Consider the following 19830-nt stretch of genomic DNA (forward strand, 5'->3'; position numbering starts at 1 on the left):
CATCCCATAATAATCTCCCTCCCCATATTCACACATACACATACATACAGACATCCACCCCTCCCCCCACGCACATAGTTACCTTGCAACATACAGACCATAATAACCACCCCCCCCCAACAACCAAAGACAGACCCTCTCTTCCCCATTCCACCATGCCCTTAGCAACAGTTGCCATAGAAACAGCCTACCCCTCCCACCTCAGTTAACATCCCATAATAATAAACATAGTCACTGACATCCCACAATAATCATAACTCCGAAAATAGAATGAACGGGAACTGAGCCGGAAGTGAGAGAGGGTAAAAAAAAAAGTCGATTAGCAGCTCCTCGCCAAACTGCTTCCTTATTATAGTTCTGTATTTACAGTAGACATATGTGAGCGTATAAAACGGCATAAACAATCCAAACTTAATGGCAAAGGCATTTTAGCACTCTACTATTTAGTAGAACATGCAACCAACTTTGGTTTGTGGTCCAAGAATGAGTTTAAAAAGCAGATAATACACTCTTAAAACTAAAGGCTATTTATTGGCATTGATGGTTCCATGAGAAATGTGTAGCATTCCATGGAACTTTTTCATTCCACAGGTTTTTATAGTGGAAAATGGTTCTTTAGATTCTAAAAATGTTCTTCCTACTAAGAAATAAATGGCTATATTAAGAACTCTTCAACTGAACCATTCTTTAGGGAACCAAAACTTGTTCTTCTGTGGCATCACTGCAAAAACCCCATTTTGGAACCTTCATTGTTAAAAGTGTAGATCTGGTTTGTATTTGAAGCTTCAAGGTCTCATTTAAAGACGAGTTCAAATCTCACATTGATATTTCTGCTGTATAATGGTTTAAAATGGAATTGCCACCATTTGTTCAAGGCCTTCAGAAGTTATAGTGTCTTGATGGGACGTTGAGACATTTTGTAGTTTGTCTTCCTCGTATCAACAACATAGCCTATACCTTCTGCCATCTTCACCCCGTTATCATCCACCTGGATCCAGAGATGTAAAATGAGAAACACTGATGGCTCTTGACGCACATATCAAATCCATCAAAATGCAGCACACATGTACATATATGGAAACAAATGTAGTTTCTTGGGGGGGATGGGGAGTGGTAGGCACCATATAGCATAATTACATATCAAAGAAATATAGAGATGGTCGTCATGACAACTCACTCAGGCGCACCCCTCCTCCATACTCCAAAGCACCAAATATCCAGTAATAATGTCTCATCCAAAAGAAAACACAGACCATAATATTCTTCCTTTGCTGGCAGTTGTCATGGCAATATGCAAGAAAGAGGTGTTTCTGTGTGTGTGTGTGTTTTAGGGTGGTGGGGGGGTGTAAGGGAGGGGTTTCAGATTACCATGCATGTTAAAATGAATACCATAATACTCCTTTTATGCTCTCTCTGCTAGTTCCCTCCTCCCCCAACCCACACCGAACCGAATGTGACTCCATAACTAGGTGAAAGAGCCACATATGGACACCATCAGAGATAGCTACCGATAAACTCTTAAGGGACACTGGATTTTACCAAAAAATGAAAGCAAACGGGCATTAATTTCAGTGACCGTGCTTGATCATTTCTCAACTTTGCTTGTGCAACTATTGTAGGCTTTGGCTATATGTAGAATTAGTACATTAAGTACTTTGCAAATAGTAATATTTATATTCGTGCTGCATAAGCATATGTTTTAAAGTTCCTTTATGATCTATTATTAAAAAAAATTGCAATCTTCCTGCTTCATGAGGTAGAAATGTAAATATCATTATCTCACAGGTGAATCTTCTACCACAAAACCAGAAAAAGCATCTAAACATAAAGAGACAAAAATGAACAAACAGTCCCAAATGTGATATTCACTCCCTTCAAACCCAGCGCCGCCCCTCCCCCTCACAATTGGCCCAGACATCCCATAATATGCCAGACGACTAGACCCCCCCCCCACTTAATCTCAGTCTGAACCCAATACTAAATCATGCAAAACTGCATGAACTGGTTTCTGCCCCCTTGTAATAGCTACTGCAGGTTTGCCGGTTCATATTTGCAGCTCTGACTTGCTATCCTTCAGTCAGCTGGTTAATTGTAAATTGACAGTTATGCACAATGTTCATTGTAAACATGAGGAAAAGGAAAGCAATTGGTCAAAGCTCCCAGAATGAGCATTATGAGTATGACACATTCAATATACATTGTAATATAATTCCATTACCATTTCCATATCTTCATATTCCCCACCCCCATTATATTCCAAAGCATTACAATTAATTAATTTGATCGCATGGACCTATTGTTCTGTTAGTAAACAAAGGATGTTCATTATAGTGCATTAGCTTTAGAGCCCTCACTGCTTCACACTATGAAATACAACACACATTACTGTATGTAATTTAGGTGTGTAAATAAAGAAAAAAATAATAATCGTGATTTAAAAATAAATAAATAATGATGCATTTCCCCAACCTTAAATGGTTACCAATGGAAACATTTGAAATTAGGTCAAATGCATGCTCTTTATTAATTCATAATGCTTTTAGGCACACTGGGTTTGTCTTATTTATTTGTAGATCACATTGGAATACATATATTTTACAATATAAAGATATATATATATATTCTCATATGGAATTAATTCAGATTATAAACCTTAAAAGTTAAATAGAAGATTTTTCCCAAGTCTGTATAATATTAGTCAGCAGCTAAACTCAAGTTTTTAAGTTGAGGTGGAATTTTTTAGACCTTCTGTTCTCAGAGCTTTCAGAGTAGTAATGTTCAACAGTCTATGAAAACATAAGATCACTTCAGTAACTGACTGACAATAAAATCTTAGGAGGAGACTGGGAAACACTAATGTAAAACATTTAAACAATTAGTAAAGAGACTGTCTGCAAAATTAAGAGTGCGTTTACTATTTGAGTGGTTTAACCAGAGTAATAGTGACAGAAAATCAGAAATGTGTTGATGGTGTCCTCTAGTGGTGAGTGTGGGAATCTGGCATAGAGGAACTTGCTCCAAATATTGTTGTATTTTTAATACACATCTCGAACGTTTGGATTTTTTTATTGGCTGGTTTAATTTCAGTAGGACTTGAAATACACTTTAGTTTGACAAAGGTACAAGATAATAGTGATTTAGAATAGTGAGCTATTTAAAACTACACTTTATCAAAGTAACATGAAAGAAAATGTATCACAGTTAATATTAAATGTATCATATTAAGCAGCACAAATGTTTATTGAGAACTGAATCACCATATTAAAATGATTTAGGTAGAATTCAGTTGTATTAAAAATAATAACGTTAATTAGAAATACATATTTATCATGTAACTGTATTATTGATTTAAATGTGATGTAACATATGCACAGGATGTTATATTGACAGAATCTAGCAGTTATTAGATTAGATTCAACTTCATTGTCAATATGCAGAGTACAAGTACAGAGCTAATGAAATGCAGTTAGCATCTAACCAGAAGTGCAAGAATATAGTGTTTTATTTACATAAAAGAGCAGAGTAAGTGAAGCTATGATATACAGAATGTACAGTGGAGTTGTTATATACAGTATTGAGCAGAGTATATACAGAATATAAATAGGAATGCAAATGTAGGGATTGTATGTACATTATGAACAGAGCAATGTATGATTATATACACATTACGAATAGCAACGTGAGAAAAGTGGTAATAAATACAGTTGGATGAGTGTGCAAAAGTATTGTTAAACAATGTATTATATGCAAAATAACAGTAGTGCAATGATATTTTTATAGAAATAGTTTACTGTGCTTTGTACAGTAACAACTTTAGACAGTTTACACAGTAATAGCTAGAATAGTGTGCAGTCTGTGCAAAATATGAGTAGTGCATGTAGGTAAAGTACTGTGACCAGTGCAGTAATAAAGCAGGTGCAGGTTAGATTGGTGGTGTGGTGTTCAGAAGTGTCTCAGCCTCTGGGAAGAAGCTCTTCCTGACGAAAGTGCGAGAGCCAGTATATAAACAAATCATTATTATTTGTTATTGTCCAGCAGTTACAGATTTCTAAGCCAATTAAAAGCTAGAAATTAGAGAAAAATTAAAGTTGCCCTTTAGTATCCACTACCAGTCAAAAGTTTTTGAACAGTAAGCTTGTTAAAGTTTTTTAAAGAAGTCATTTCTGTTCACCAAACCTGCATTTATTTGATCCAAAGCATTTATTTGTACTGCAAATCAGTGAATTTTTTAAATATTTTAACCAGCCTATTTAAAATAGCTGTTTTCTATTTGAATATATTTCAAAATGTAATTTATTGAGAATTCAAAGCTGCATTTTTTTTGCATCATTACTCCAGTCACACAATCCTTCAGAAATAATTTTGATATACTGATTTGCTGCAAAAAAAGAAGATATAAAAAAGAAAAACTCATATTATGATAATGTTGAAAACAGCTGAATATTTTCAGGTTTCTTTGATGAATAGAAAGTTCAGAAGAACAGGATTTATCTGAAATAGAAATATCTTGTAAAATGATGTCTTTTGATCAATTTAATGAATCCTTTGCAAAAAAAAAAAAAAACATATATACATATTGACTAAGCTTTTGAATGATAGTGTAATGTTGCAAAAGCTTTTTATTTCACATAAATGCTGATCTGTGGATCCTTCTGTTCATCAAAGAATGCTGAAAAAAATGTTCTCATCTATTTTAAATATTGATAATCAGCAACAGTTTCTTTCAAAACAATGTTATATCGTAATGTTATATATTGTGTGTGTGTGTGTGTGTGTGTGTGTCCCTCACTTCTGAAAAGATGGAGCATGAATCATTTGAACCAGTTTGGGAGTTCGGAGCGGGATCGCGAATAATTTGAGTCAGTTAGGGAGTTCAGAGCGAGATCGCGAATCATTTGAGTCAGTTCGGGGATCGCGAATCATTTGAGTCAGTTTGGGAGTTCGGAGCGAGATCGCGAATCATTTGAGTCAGTGCATAAGTTCGTAGCGGGTTCGCGAATCATTTGAGTCAGTTCGAGAATTCGTAGTGGGTTCGAGAATCATTTGAGTCAGTTCGGGAGTTCAGAGCGGGATCGCGAATCATTTGAGTCAGTTCGGGAGTTGAGCGGGATCGCGAATCATTTGAGTCAGTTTGGGGATCGCGAATCATTTGAGTAATTTTGGGAGTTTGGAGCGGGAACGCGAATCATTTGAGTCAGTTCGTGAGTTCAAAGCGGGTTCGCGAATCATTTGAATCAGTTCGGGAGTTCGTAGCGGGTTCGCGAATCATTTGAGTCAGTTCGGGAGCTCAGAGCGGGTTCGCGAATCATTTGGGTCAGTTCAGGAGTTCAGAGCGAGTTCGCGAATCATTTGAGTCAGTTCGGGAGTTCAGAGCGGGATCACGAATCATTTGAGTCAGTTTGGGAGTTCGGAGCGGGATCGCGAATCATTTGAGTTCAGAGCGGGTTCGGGAGTTCAGAGCGGGTTCGCGAATCATTTGAGTCAGTTTGAGAGTTCGGAGCGGGATCGGGAATCATTTGAGTCAGTTTGAGGATCGCGAATCATTTGAGTTCGTTTGGGAGTTCGGAGCGGGATCGCGAATCATTTGAGTCAGTTCGGGAGTTCAAAGCGGGTTCGCGAATCATTTGAGTCAGTTTGGGAGTTCGGAGCGTGAATCATTTGAGTCAAATATGGCTCTTGATCGTACTGCCACCTCTCCGTGCGCCCAGAACGTGTAACGTTACGCACTTGTTCACTAATGGATCCTCTGCAGTGAATGGGTGCCACCAGAATGAGAGTCCAAGCAGCTGATATAAACATCACAATAATCCACAAGCAATCCACACCACTCCAGTCCATCTATTAATGTCTTGTGAAGGGAAAACTTTTAACTTCTTACTGTTGCAATTTATAATGTATTTAAATCCTAAAATTAATTTTACTGACAAATCTAAACCACTTTCTAAACCACTTAATTGCAATTATGCAGAGATTAAATAAACAATAATTATTTAACTTTATGTAAACCTATACTATTTCTGTGTCCGTAATTCTTTAATGCAAATGTTAATGTCCTGAAGGTGTTTCCACTTTCACTTGTGAAATTAGCAACTAACAAGTCATGTTAGGACAAATAAACAGTTTTGTCCAAATCACAAAGATACAGTACTAGCCCAAACAAACAAATTCACACAGACAAGTTTCATTTAAAAGACTTGACAATGTGACTCTTAGCTTCGAATTTATCTTGGCTACGTTCTTTGTCGACCGAGAATGAAACATTACTGCTACTCTCTAATCATGTTAAATATATTGTAAAAACATGAAAAACATTCATAACACTGAAGCATCACAAATGTAACTGTGACTGGCCAAGTATGTAGTGTCAAGATCTGGATCAGTGTGACCCAATTCCCTGAAAAATAATCTTATTAAAATAAACAGTGTAATCACAGATTATCTTTCACTCTTCTTTGTGTTAGTCTCATAAACAGTCTAACATTTCACACTCACATATATACAAAAACAATATATATTAAAGGTGCTGTAGGGAACTTTTGTAAAATAATATTTTTTACATATTTATTAAACCTGTCATTATGTCCTGACAGTAGAATATGAGACAGATAATCTGTGAAAAAAAATCAAGCTCCTCTGGCTCCTCCCAGTGGTCCTATTGCCATTTGCAGAAAGTCATGCGCTCCCGGTAAAAAATAACCAATCAGAGCTGCGGTCCGTAACTTTGTTTGTGTTCAAAATGTAGAAAAATGTATATAATAAGCGAGTACACCATGAATCCATTTTCCAAACCGTGTTTTTGGCTTGTCCTGAATCACTAGGGTACACCTATAATAAGTGTTTATATTCGGACTATTTTAGATTGCTTCGGGGATACCGCGGCGGAGTAACCCAGTACTGTTGTGATTCTTCATAGACATAAACAGAGAGAAGTAGCTCCGGCTACAATGTTCTTCCGCAAGATGCAAGCAGTTCTGTTTATTAACCGCTAGAGCATCAAAAGTTCCCCACCGCAGCTTTAATATTCTGTTTTCTGTAATAATATCTGTTTTTCAGCACACACTTGACTGTTCTCACAATGAGAGATTCTGTTCAATATAGAAAGCAACTATAACTATATTTGTTAAATAAAAAAAATTTAGTCAACAACAGCTGCAATGCATTTTACTTTTAATGAAACCTATTTCTAAATTCAATGAGGGAAAAAATGTAGGACAGAGCTTAATTTTCTCCATTGGAAATTTACTGGATTGTAAAAAAAGATAGATGCAGTCTAACATGTGTTCATGCTTCATTTTTTTAAAAACTCATAATTATTCTACACTAATCTGTCCCTTCTTTGTCAAATGCCTCGATTATTTCCTGTTATTATGAAGCCCCTCCCTCAGAAATACATGATGGGCTGAGATTGGTCAGATGGTTCAGTGCGTTGTGATTGGCTAAACCGCCTCTAGAGCACGTATGAACGTAGAATGTGCTCCGGTTGTATTGTAAACAATGACGTCCTCATTGCTTATCAATTTGAGCCCGATTGAGACACAGAGAATATTAATGAAGATGATCACACAGAAACCCTGTGAACTCACGGCTCTTAATGGCATGTTTGTTTGTTGTTGCCTCATACTTTTACATACGCTGTTGTTTGTAAATGCTACGGCTTCTGATAGCTTTTAATATACGGTTTCATTCTGATTGAAAGGGTTACTCCACCCCAAAATGAACATTTTGTCATTTAACCCCAACCCCCATGTTGTTCCAAACCCGTAAAAGCTCCGTTTGTCTTCGAAAAACAATTTAAGATATTTTGGATGAAAACCTGGAGGCTTGAGAATGTCCCATATCCTCTTGAGACCCTGAGGCCTCATATGAGGACATTATATTTTTGTGAATTTCTCTGAGACTGTTCATGCCACAGTTTTAGGTATGGATGTCCTGTACAGAGCGCATTCAGGGCTTTTTAGAGATACCAAATGATTGGATGTTTCACATGACCACTCCCTCTCCTTGTTCATCAAAATGTCTGAAATTAATTTAGTGTACTAAGTTTAAATACTCTTATGGAAATATGATAATATTTTGTAGTTATCATTTAAATCTGTCAATTTTTTTAATTATGTGTCAAAAATCAACATCTCAGGAAAATGTTATGGGGTTTCAAATCAAAACATGACTTTCTGTTACTAAACAGGACATTGATTTCATACATGTCCTCACATGAGGACACCGGGACTAAAAGCATGTTTATTACGCATTTTTGGAGACATAACAAATTAATAGAGAAATAAATTATATTTCAGTATTCTATGAAATATTATATATTATTATGAAAATCTTGTCAATTATTACTCCCATTATTACACTTCTTTTTTCATTACATGTTGCCCCAAAAACACATTAATATGCAAATTAGATTTAATTTATAGATACATTGTAAAAAATGAGAAACCCATTAATGGTAATTTTACACACATTTTGCAGAAAGAAAAATGTTATACTGAATTATTCTGTTATACCATAGTTGAGAATCATCTTTATACAAAGTTTGGTAAAAAAAAAAAAAAAAAAATCTTGAACATTAAAAATTTATTGGTGATTTAAAAAAATCTATTGTTTTTGCCTATGCATTTTCATTCATGTCTTTTCATTTTTTTTTTAGAAATTGAGTCCCGATGTCCTCTGCCGAGGACATAACATAACTTTATAAATGAAATGCATGAATGCAGAGCACAAGGCTGCACTGGGAAATCCTGTGTGCGATGCATGACATGCAATGTGCATCTGTGCTTGCAAAGTGAATGAAACTGCTCTGCAGCATTTCACATCATGATAGACCCACTGTCCTCACATGAGGACATCTTTTTTCTGGGAAAACTACTTCCTGTACAAAAAAATTTTTTAGGTATTATACTTATTAGGTCCTACATATCCCAAATAGCAAGAAAAATTATAAAATGCACAACAGGCAATCTCTCGGGTTTCAGGAGGATATACTACCAAGTAAATAACAGTGTCAAGGTCCATAAAAGATATGAAAGGATATATGCTTTTCTGTGTCCTCCACTCCACAAGGAGGCCCTGTTTCTACCTGTAATTAGCTTTGATTTGAAATGATACAGTGCATCCTTGTGGCATCCTTGTACCTTTTCTGGACCTTGACACTGTTATTTACCTCTTCTCTAAAGCAGCACAACATGGCCTCGCCCTCTTTTTTTGTGTGTTCCCGGGGGTGGGGATTTATTTGGGTTTGTGACGTAACGGACCTGGGAAGAAGCTCATTGTAGTCCCTTACCAGGCGTTTTTGTAGGAATTTAACTGCCAGAATTTTAAAAGATAATACCTCTGTTTGCATTGAACTTTCAGCGCTGCAAGTTTGCAGATACTGTTTATGCTCGAACAGCATCATTACAAACCAATTAACGGTAAAAAAGTGAAATCGCAATCAACCACCCCTTTAAGAAAATCGTGCACTCATAAAAGCATACAATAAAATAAGGAACACACTCAAAAAAATGAATTTTCAGTTTTGTTCACTTTACCTGAACAATTCATGTTGAATTAATGGCATTTTGGCTATTTTTCATTTCAACATGATTGTGTCATGTTAAACTGACTTAAAACTGTCACTTGTTGGTTAAACATAAAGTTTTCATTTTGAAAGAACATGTTTCAAACAAGTACTTCAAAATAAGTTTTACACTTCCCATCATGCTTTGCACAGGACTGGATAAGGGGAGAGAAAATGTTGAAATAAAGTGTTATTTTATGCAGTTTTTAATTAAATGTGATAAGGAGACTTTTTCATGTCTAATGCTCTATTATGTGGGCATTTTAAAAGACTTTATATTGCTGTATTTTGTGCGAGTTACCATTGTGGTGAAGTGTGGAGCTTGTGGTTGGGTTGAGGACCTGGTTAAAAGAAAGTCTAAAACTTTAGTTTAGTCTAGCAACTTTAAGGAGAGTGCTAGTGCATGATGTACACATAGTAACATCCTTAAACTGCAAACAACTAACATCATGTGTAAAGAAAAGTTATATCTTACTTGCTAATGATTTTATAACACTTTGGCTAAACTTGCATGGACAGTGGTTCTACATGATGTAAACATATTATCTCTACTCAGATATTTCATGTAGTATGAACCAAAGCAAACTGAGTAAACTCAACTAAAAGTAGACATTTCCTTATAACTTGATTTATTCATGTCCAAATAACATGGTACAAACATGTGGAACCACTGTCCATGAAAGAATCATGTTCAGCCAAAGAGTCATTTTTTTGAGTGCATATATTAAGAAAATTAATAATAAAAATATATTTTATTATTAAGACCATCTGTGTAACCTAAAGTTGTTGTATTACTTGAGCATTATTTTAATATTCATCACAAGCTTTGCATTCCCTACCAACACTGGAGGATTTTAGCCATGCTTGTACACCCAGTTCCTCCATCTATTTTTACCAGCAGTCAGAGGAACATTGCAGCACCCTGTGTTTGTCGTCTCCCCACCTCTTCTCGCTTTTCTGTCGCCTTGACCTACTCATCCTCCTCTTTCTCTCCTCCTCTCCTCTCTAATTCTCAGCATCTTCCTCTGACTCATCTTTTCATCCCCTCCCCCTTCTGTTTCTCCTCTCATCTTGCTCTCATTCTGCTCTCCACCCACCCTCTCTCTGTTTTGCCTCTCTCTTCCGCAGCTCGACACCTCCAGACTCGCCTAACGCAAGGCTACGCGCACTGACAGCAGGTAATCATCGCACCAAAGCCTTTATTCTTCCTCTTGCACCTTTGCATCATTAATGCATCTGTTGCGCGGTCATGACGATGGTTTGTCTTAAAGGTTAACATGTTATTCTCTTTGTGTGCTTGATATTGAGAATGTTGCATTGCTTTAGAAGCAATTATTAATTATGATATCAACACATCTGCCTGTAGAGCACGCCTTTGCGGACTCACTCCTTATGTTTGGGGTGCAAGAAATGCGAATTTGGGTGGCGGTCATTTCTGGTGCCCCGCTGGCAAAGGGTCGGCCAGATGGATCCCGCACTATGTGTGCGTTACTGTTTCAACTGTATATAACGTTACGCGTGTTATCTCTATGTGTCCAATCTGTTCTCGTTGGAATATCGGTAATTTTATTTATTTTATCATCATATTTATTAGCCACTTTGTTAATTTTAGCGGAGTTTAATTAAAATGTTATTTTCACGCATTTTTAATTATTAAATAGTCATTAATGCTGTAAATGATGAAGAAACAAACGATTAGTTCACCTTGCGAGTTCCGAGTCGTACTTGTCACGTGACGCGCGCAAAAAGAACGGATCGCTCGTGAACGAGCCATCGCCAGTTCTCATTGCCGTCCGCGCCAATAACATTACTCGCTTCGATGCTCCAGAAAGCTCTTCTTTTCGCCAAGGGGATGTTAAATTATTTATCTTGTTCTTGCCCCATCACGCCACTTTCTGCGCTATCCACCCCACCCTCCGCAGATCGCCCCCCTCCCCTCTGTATATCTGCTGACAGCGCGGTTGCTGCAGTACCTCACTGGCACGCGCAAATTAGCAGCGGCCGGATTAAGATGCACGATCGTGTGATGCTCGGACCCGTGGCACCTGTGGGCATACATGCCAGTGTTGACACTACAAATAAAGTCCCTCTTTCTCCTCCTCCTCCTCCGGTTTAAATGCTGGGGGTTGGTGCAATCCATTAGCAAGGTGACACGTGCGCCCGTGTCTTGTGGCATACTTTAAATGCAATTTGCATGTTCTGGGTTTTCATTGGCTGCCAGCGTGGCATCTCACTTTCGTTGCGTGAACTCTATCATTGGAACTGAATGTTCCAGAAAAACTGTTCCATTTTCAAAGCCATCCGATTGATTGGCACTCCTGATGTGTTTTTATAGACATTGAGGGTTAAGTCAAAATGGATGCTATTGAGGCTACTTAATGCAAGTTCCTGGCTTTGTTCTGAATGATTCATCAGAGCACATTATTTGGAATGTTAATATTTAATCAAACTTGAGTAAGAGCTCAATAAATGATCCTCCTTTTACCCTATAACTGATATCCGAATAGCTATTTCGGTATTGATTTAGCTCACATTCTTGTACAGGACATGTCATGATCCAATCCCGCCATAATTTTGTTTTCCCTTTGTTTTATTTCAAAATTGAACACATTATAGAAGTAAAATAGGTTGCAAATGGCTGTGTGATGTCGAGTGTTTAATAAAGCATTGGATGGGTAAACAAACCCTGCATTCCTTCAGAAAAACATCAAGATTGGAGGTCCAACACACCTTTTTATCAACTCTATGCGGCGCCAAGTGTAAACCTGATTAACTATGTGAACTAAGTGAAACGAAACAGCATTTCAAGTTACACTAATGCATTTTGTACACAGAAAGCCAAACATAGCTGCATTTTGACAACAGTAATGTACTCAGCTCTTTATGCACCAAACTCGAAACTGATTTTTTTACTCAAAAAAATTGACAAACGCTCCATTTTGTGTTCTAGTGGATAAGAGAAACATCTTTGGTGATTGGTTCTCTGGATCACAAAATACATTTTGTCCATTAAAAACCCTAGTTAATCACTTAAAAGTATGTTTTTTTGCATTTAAGCAGCATTTTGAATGTAAAAAGAGAGGTGGAACAAAACCGTGTTCGTTCTGACATGCTGGAGGACTCGCTCACTTTTAGCTGTTTATCTCACTCATGCAAGGTCAACCAAAGTATGCTATGGACACATCATTTCTAAACATCATGTCCAGTTAGAGTCAGCAGTGGTTTAGCTCACCCTGTCTCTTGTTTTCTCTCTGTGCTTAAGGATGTCCATTTTGAGCATCGTCGCCAGGGAAATCCTGGACTCTCGGGGAAACCCTACAGTGGAGGTGGACCTGAGGACTGATAAAGGTGAATCAATAGTCTCTCTACAACAAGGGCTGAGCAGAATGCCATCCTGGATTTTAAAAGCAGAGGGATATCTGTTGTGTACAATGTAAATGAAAAAAAAAAAGTCATATTTCTTTAAAACGTGTAAAAAATTGAAAGCATGTGTAAAAGTGCATAATACAATCAATAATAAATCTAAATGAAAGAAATAAGTTTGTTATACCAACAAATGCAAGTTACTTTAAGAGGCAAATATATGAAATGCATGAAAATGAAATTCTCAACATAGATCTAACGGTATGATATGGATGCAATTATGTAAATGCATGACAGATTTGAAGTGTCGGTGTGTTTTTAAGGTCTGTTCAGGGCTGCGGTGCCCAGCGGAGCGTCGACAGGCATCTATGAGGCTCTGGAACTCAGAGATGGAGACAAGAGCCGTTACAAAGGCAAAGGTTAGGGATCACAGATGGTCCATTGTAATACTGGCACTATTAACCATCATTATATAAAACATTAGATCAATTAAAATGAAATAGATCATCCTTTTGAAGCCTTCTGTGATAGTTTTGTTTATTTTATCTTCACTTTGACCTTTATTGTCTGCTTTTCTTGTGCTTTAAGGTGTACTGAAGGCTGTTGGTCACATTAATGACACTCTCGGACCAGCCCTCATCGCATCTGTAAGTGAAAGAGAAAGGTTTTGTTTAATGAGCATCCTTTTTATAAATAATAACCAAACAATCAGTATTCAACCAGCATATTTTCTAGAACAAAATCTGAATTGAGTGGAGATATAAGCAATAAATGCAGTACATGAGATTCAAAAAAAAAAAAAAAAAATCATCAAATATTTTGCAGCTTATATGTGGTTTCAGCAGGGGCACAGCTGACTACAACAAAATTAGTTATTTAATGCATTTTTACCATGATTTACATTATTTTACAGCCTCCTATGTTTTTTTTTTCTTTATTCCATGCAGTTAGTTTCTTCAGGAGTTTGTCGCCACTTTTTTTACATGTTTTTTTTTTTACAGTTCACTTCTAAGCAGTTGTTCATTTAATTATTTGTTATTTGTTTGTTTGTTTTACAGATCAGATTCCGATCAGATGGGATCAGAATCAGATCCCACCCCTGCACTTTTCCTAATCATTTTTTCTTTTCATTTTTTTTATAATCGTTTACTAATAACAGGAGATTTTAAAACAGGTCCCACTGCTACCAATCTACCAAAGGCAGAGACACAAAATCTCCTATTATCCAGGTCTTGATTTTCATTCTGATCTGCACATTCCATTCTTTCGTTTTTGTATGTCTCTTTTAAGTTACAAATACTCCCATGTCTGCAGTGCAAAAGCTAAAACCAAAAATATTGCCAGTTTTATTAGTTATTTGATGATGATTTGACATGAACAAGGTTAACAGCAGCAGGGCTAATGATAGACAACAGCATCAGTCTTGCACTGTATTTTATTAACCTGGAGAGTTTTATCTTCGTGATGTGAACTTTAGGAGATCAGTGTGGTGGAACAGGAGAAACTGGACAACATGATGATCGAAATGGACGGCACAGAGAACAAATGTGAGTTATATACTTACATGAGAAAATCATCATATTTTTAAAGCAGAGTTAAACCAAGTCAGAATTTCTGTGATCGTGTACTCACCCTCATGTTGTTCCAAACCTGCATGATGTTCTTTATTGTGTGGAACACAAAAGGAGATGTTGAGCAGCATGTTCAGCTCTGCTCTTTTCTAAGTGATAAAAGTAAATAATGATCTAGAAGGACACAAACGCAGCCTAAAAGATGAAGTTAGCCATGCAACTCATTTGCTATATTAAAAGACTTCTGAAACCATACAAACTATAAGAATAGACCAAATTATAACATATTTATTGAAAAAAAATTGTGCTAGATTGGATGTCAGTGATGCCATTGCTTGTTAGCAATTGCAACGTGCCAAATTTAAATGATTAAAGAAAGTTGTGTTTCGGGAACACCTAATAATATCATAAATTATCCATTAAAGTCCACATAGAATTCAGTATGCTAAAAGATTTGTAATGGACTTTTCTGTTTTTTGTCACTTTTTATTCATTTAATGCATCCTTTAAAAAAAAAAGTATTTTGAATGGTAGTGTAGTTTAAAATAAAAATGTTATTCATCTCTTGTTCCAATACTGTTTCAATGTTTACATATTGAATATGACTTAGTTTCTCTTATACATTGAAACTGGCATATACTTGACATTGACAAAAAAAAACAATAATTGCTGCGTATGTGTTGATCATGTCTGCAGCTCAGTTTGGTGCTAATGCCATCCTGGGAGTGTCTCTGGCCATCTGCAAGGCCGGTGCGGCAGAAAAAGGCGTCCCTCTGTATCGTCATATTGCTGATCTGGCAGGAAACACAGAACTAGTGCTGCCAGTTCCTGTACGAAACTTCATTACTCAATTGCACGACTTCATAATTCACATCTGTAGGTATTTTCTCTTAGACTGGCTAAGCACTTCTTCTCTATCCATCCTCCAGGCCTTTAATGTCATCAATGGAGGCTCCCATGCTGGAAACAAGCTTGCCATGCAGGAGTTCATGGTGCTTCCTGTGGGGGCGGAGTCATTCCGTGACGCCCTGCGTGTCGGAGCCGAACTCTACCAGACTCTAAAGGGTGTCATCAAGGAGAAGTACGGCCAAGATGCCACCAATGTCGGTGACGAGGGAGGATTCGCTCCAAACATCCTGGAGAACAGTGAAGGTGTGTGATTAAGCTTTATCGCCTTATCGTCTGAGTGTGTGATCCAATTTCATCATAATGAATTTATCCATTACTATGTTCTGTTGGCCTCTCCATCATGCCTCCACAGCACTTGAGTTGATAAAGACGGCTATAGACAAGGCCGGGTTCACAGATAAAGTCGTGATCGGCATGGATGTAGCCGCCTCTGAGTTCTACCGTGACGGGAAGTACGACCTTGACTTCAAGTCCCCTCCAAACCCAGACAGACACATCACCAGCGATGAGCTCGTAGAGATCTACCAGACGTTTGTCAACGATTATCCAGGTAAACTGGGAATAAAACAAGATAGAAAGGAAATGTCAAAGTTTGAATGTGACCCTGGAGCACAAAACCAGTCTTTAGTCGCAGGGGTCAATTTGTAGCAATAGCCAAAAAAACATTGTTTGGGTCAAAATGATCAATTTTTCTTTTATGCCGAAAATCATTAGGATATTTAGTAAAGATCATGTTCCATGAAGATATTTTGTACATTTCCTACCGTAAATATATCAAAACTTTTTTGATTAGTAATATGCATTGCTAAGAATTCATTAGCACAACTTCAAAGGCGATTTTCTCAGTATTTAGATTTTTTTGCATTTTTTCAAATAGTTGTAACTCGGCCAGATATTGTCAGATCCTAATAAACCATCCATCAATAGAAAAGCTTATTTATTCTGCTTTCAGATGAGGTATAAATATCAATTTTGAAAATTTTTGTGGCCCAGGTTCAAAAAACGTTAATAAAGTCACTTTGAAGTTTATTTAAAGGAAAGTATCTTGGAAACTCTTCTCAAATTCAGCTGAAAAAAGTCTCTCATGTTCAAAACTGATCGAAAATACAGTAAAAAAAAAGTTATATTGTGAAATTTTATATTTAAAATAACTGCTTTCTGTTTGAATATGTTATAGTGTAATTTATTCCTGTGATACAAAGCTGAATTCTCCGCATCATTCCTCAGCATCAGCATCCTTCACAAATCCTTCTAATATACTGATTTCGTGCTCAAAAAATATTTCTTACTATTATCAATGTTGAAAACAGCTGTGCTGCTTATAGGGATATTTTTATGAATAGGGTTAGGGAACAGGATTTATTTGAAAAGGAAATCTTGTGTAACCTTTCACGTGTCTTTACTGTCACTTTTGATCAGTTGAATGCATCTTTGCTATATAAAAGTAATGACTGATCTATTGTTCCCATCCTAATCGCCAGTGGTGTCCATTGAGGACCCATTTGATCAGGACGACTGGGCCGCTTGGACTAACATGACAGGAGTCATGGGGATCCAGATCGTGGGCGACGACCTGACGGTTACAAACCCAAAGAGGATAGAGAAAGCTGCGGAAGACCGCGCATGCAACTGTCTGCTCCTGAAGGTCAACCAGATCGGCACCGTCACAGAGGCCATCCAGGCGTGAGTAACCGTAAACATGTCCATCTGTAAATCATGTTTAGTACCAGTGTTTGGCAGCTTCTAATCTTCTCCTTTTGAACTGTGTGTCCCTCAGATGTAAGCTCGCTCAAGCCAACGGATGGGGTGTGATGGTCAGCCATCGCTCAGGAGAGACAGAAGACACTTTCATTGCTGATCTAGTGGTGGGACTCTGCACTGGACAGGTACAAACAATTATATATATAAATCTGTAAATGTGGTACGTTTGATTAAATGAACAAACTTTATCTCTTTCTCTCACTTTTTTTTCAGATAAAGACTGGAGCTCCATGCAGATCTGAGCGTCTCGCAAAATACAACCAACTTATGAGGTAATAAAGGACTCGATCTTACTATTTTTGAGCAATTTTTATTCAATTGGCTGTTAATGATATTTTAAGTGTTAGGTTTTGCTTGCAACTCAGATTTGTAAAGCCCGGTGTAAAATTTTAAATTTTAATTTTTTTTAATTTTTTTTAGTTTTAGTAATTTTGTTGTATGTTTTGTCCTTTTTTTTTAGGTTTTTATGTTTTATTATTATTTTTATTTCAGTTTTTGTTTTTTTTATTTACTTTTTTTACTATTTCACTTTATTTCATTTAACAATATTATATTTATTTTTTGCAATAGATTTAATTTCAGTTTAGTTTTAAGTCAATACATTAACAATGCTAAAGCCACAATTGTCTTAATTGATTAATTAATTTATAATTGTTCATACTTAAGTATCTAACAGTATTGCGCATCTTGCACAAACTTGTTTGCTTTTTCATTCTCTAAAAAATTGGATGATAAAAAATAAAAACGTTGAAGTAAATCCCATAGACTTCCATTGAATGAAGGACATTTTCTTTAGTAAAATGTAAGAATGTTTGTCTCAGTCTTAAAAATAGCGTTGGCCACACAAGAAACCAATAATTACTCTGATTAACATTGTTGATTACAATCTTCTAGCTGTTTGTCTGTCACCTCCTGTTCCTGTATAATTAATCCATGTCCATCTCTGCCAATCTGTCTCTTTTTTTCTGCCTCACAGGATTGAAGAAGAATTGGGCGATCAGGCTCGATTCGCCGGGCACAATTTCAGAAACCCTAGCGCTCTGTGATAATGACAGCACCACACTGAAATCACTCAAAAAACAACTGACATGTACTGCACTGAACCGACTGACTGCCCCTAAAATCATTCAAAATGCATAAAAACAGCACTATTTGCACTGATATACAAAAGATGACTTACTCAGACACTCCAAATATATATTTAAACTGAATACGGACAGGCTTTGATAGACCAAAACTTATGCACAGCAGATCCTGGAGCGACTAACATTATGCACGAGTGATACTGAATTACTTGACGGGCAAAACATGTGCACAGGGTGGACATGCATGCATATGATAGAGGAAATGGACCTTGGATTTAACAAGGCAAAGACTGGAATAAAAGTAGAGATTTATTTTAATCAAAATTACAATTAAGCTTCAGTTTAGATGTGAAATGTATGTGAAATATAAAACACCGTGTAGGTTGACTTGCCACGCTAAAGAAATCAAATGTCATGTTTATGGTTCATTGCATGAGAAGTAGGCAAAAATAGATAGTTTCCTGAATATTTATGCAGCAGTGGGATTTTCAATGGGAAAGTCACGCTAATATGAGAGACATTGACAGTGAAAAATTCAGGGTCCAGTATTTACTCTAAAAGACAGTTTATGAAAAGTGTTTGCCCTGGGCATTAGATGCTTTTTATCAAACAATACTCTCTTTCTCAGATGCTGTTTTTTGTGTCTGTTTCTGACCCAAAAGCATGCTGAGGAAAAAAACTGTTATTAAATCAAATCAACTAATAAAATCAAATATGAAAATAAGGTGCTCTAACCTCTGATTTAAAAAGAAAAAGAAAAGTTAAACATTCAAAATAATGTGTGGAGAGTATATTTATTTCCATAAAGATGCTTCGTTGTTTAAAACAACACCAGATTTAGCCATAAGTTATATATCTTTGCCGTATATCTTTGTAAATTATTTGGAAGGTCTAAAAATATGTCCTCGTGTGATTATGTCATGATATTGTTGTCTGATGGTTCCCAACATAGATCAACACAGCAAAAAAATATAATACATTAAGAGTAATTACATTAAAGAGACGCCAAATCTTCAAACATCTGACTGATTTCCTCTTGCAATGACTCTTAATTAAAAATCTCCATCCTGAAGAGGAAGTGGAAGTTTTTTTGGCATTGAATAAAACACTTAAAGGGTTAGTTAGTTCACCCAAAAATGAATATAAGACTGTGTTTTAATCACTCCCGAGGCAGGTGTATGACTTTCTTCTTTCAGAAGATCCAGTTAGAGTTATTTTTAAAAGTTGTCTTTGATCTTTAAAGCTCTATCGTTGCAGTCAGTGACTATTGCATTGCTTCGGTCCAAAAGACGTGAAATAAAAAGCGCCCTCCCTTGAAAAAAAGTGTCTCACATGGCTCCGGGTGTTGAACAGAGGTCTCCTGTAGCAAAAAATACAAAAAATATCCATATTCAAAACGTTATAAACACTTTATTCTAGCTTGCGCTCACTGTTGTAAACAGAAGCAGATCAGGGAGCATCAGATCTCTACACAGAGCATAGAGTCACTACAGGAGACCTCTGTTCACCCCCTGGATGGATGGGCGCTTTTTATTTCACATCTTTTGGACTTAAGCAATGCAACACCCCCTGACTGCAA

At 36.7% G+C, this 19830-nt stretch overlaps 1 protein-coding gene across 1 annotated transcript; it reads left to right on the forward strand.

The window, feature by feature from the left end:
• The first annotated feature begins 10488 nt into the window (after positions 1–10488).
• Positions 10489–18814, forward strand: LOC113062636 (gamma-enolase-like). The gene is made up of 12 exons (XM_026232626.1): positions 10489–10740; positions 12825–12910; positions 13249–13344; positions 13514–13572; positions 14403–14472; positions 15193–15326; positions 15426–15648; positions 15758–15955; positions 16887–17088; positions 17183–17291; positions 17380–17438; positions 18143–18814. The coding sequence occupies exons 2-12, from the start codon at positions 12826–12828 to the stop codon at positions 18210–18212; spliced, it is 1305 nt and encodes a 434-aa protein (XP_026088411.1). The 5' UTR covers positions 10489–10740; position 12825; the 3' UTR covers positions 18213–18814.
• The last annotated feature ends 1016 nt before the right edge of the window (positions 18815–19830 follow it).

Source organism: Carassius auratus, chromosome 44, assembly GCF_003368295.1.
Source record: "Carassius auratus strain Wakin chromosome 44, ASM336829v1, whole genome shotgun sequence".
In the NCBI taxonomy this organism is placed as follows: domain Eukaryota; kingdom Metazoa; phylum Chordata; class Actinopteri; order Cypriniformes; family Cyprinidae; genus Carassius; species Carassius auratus.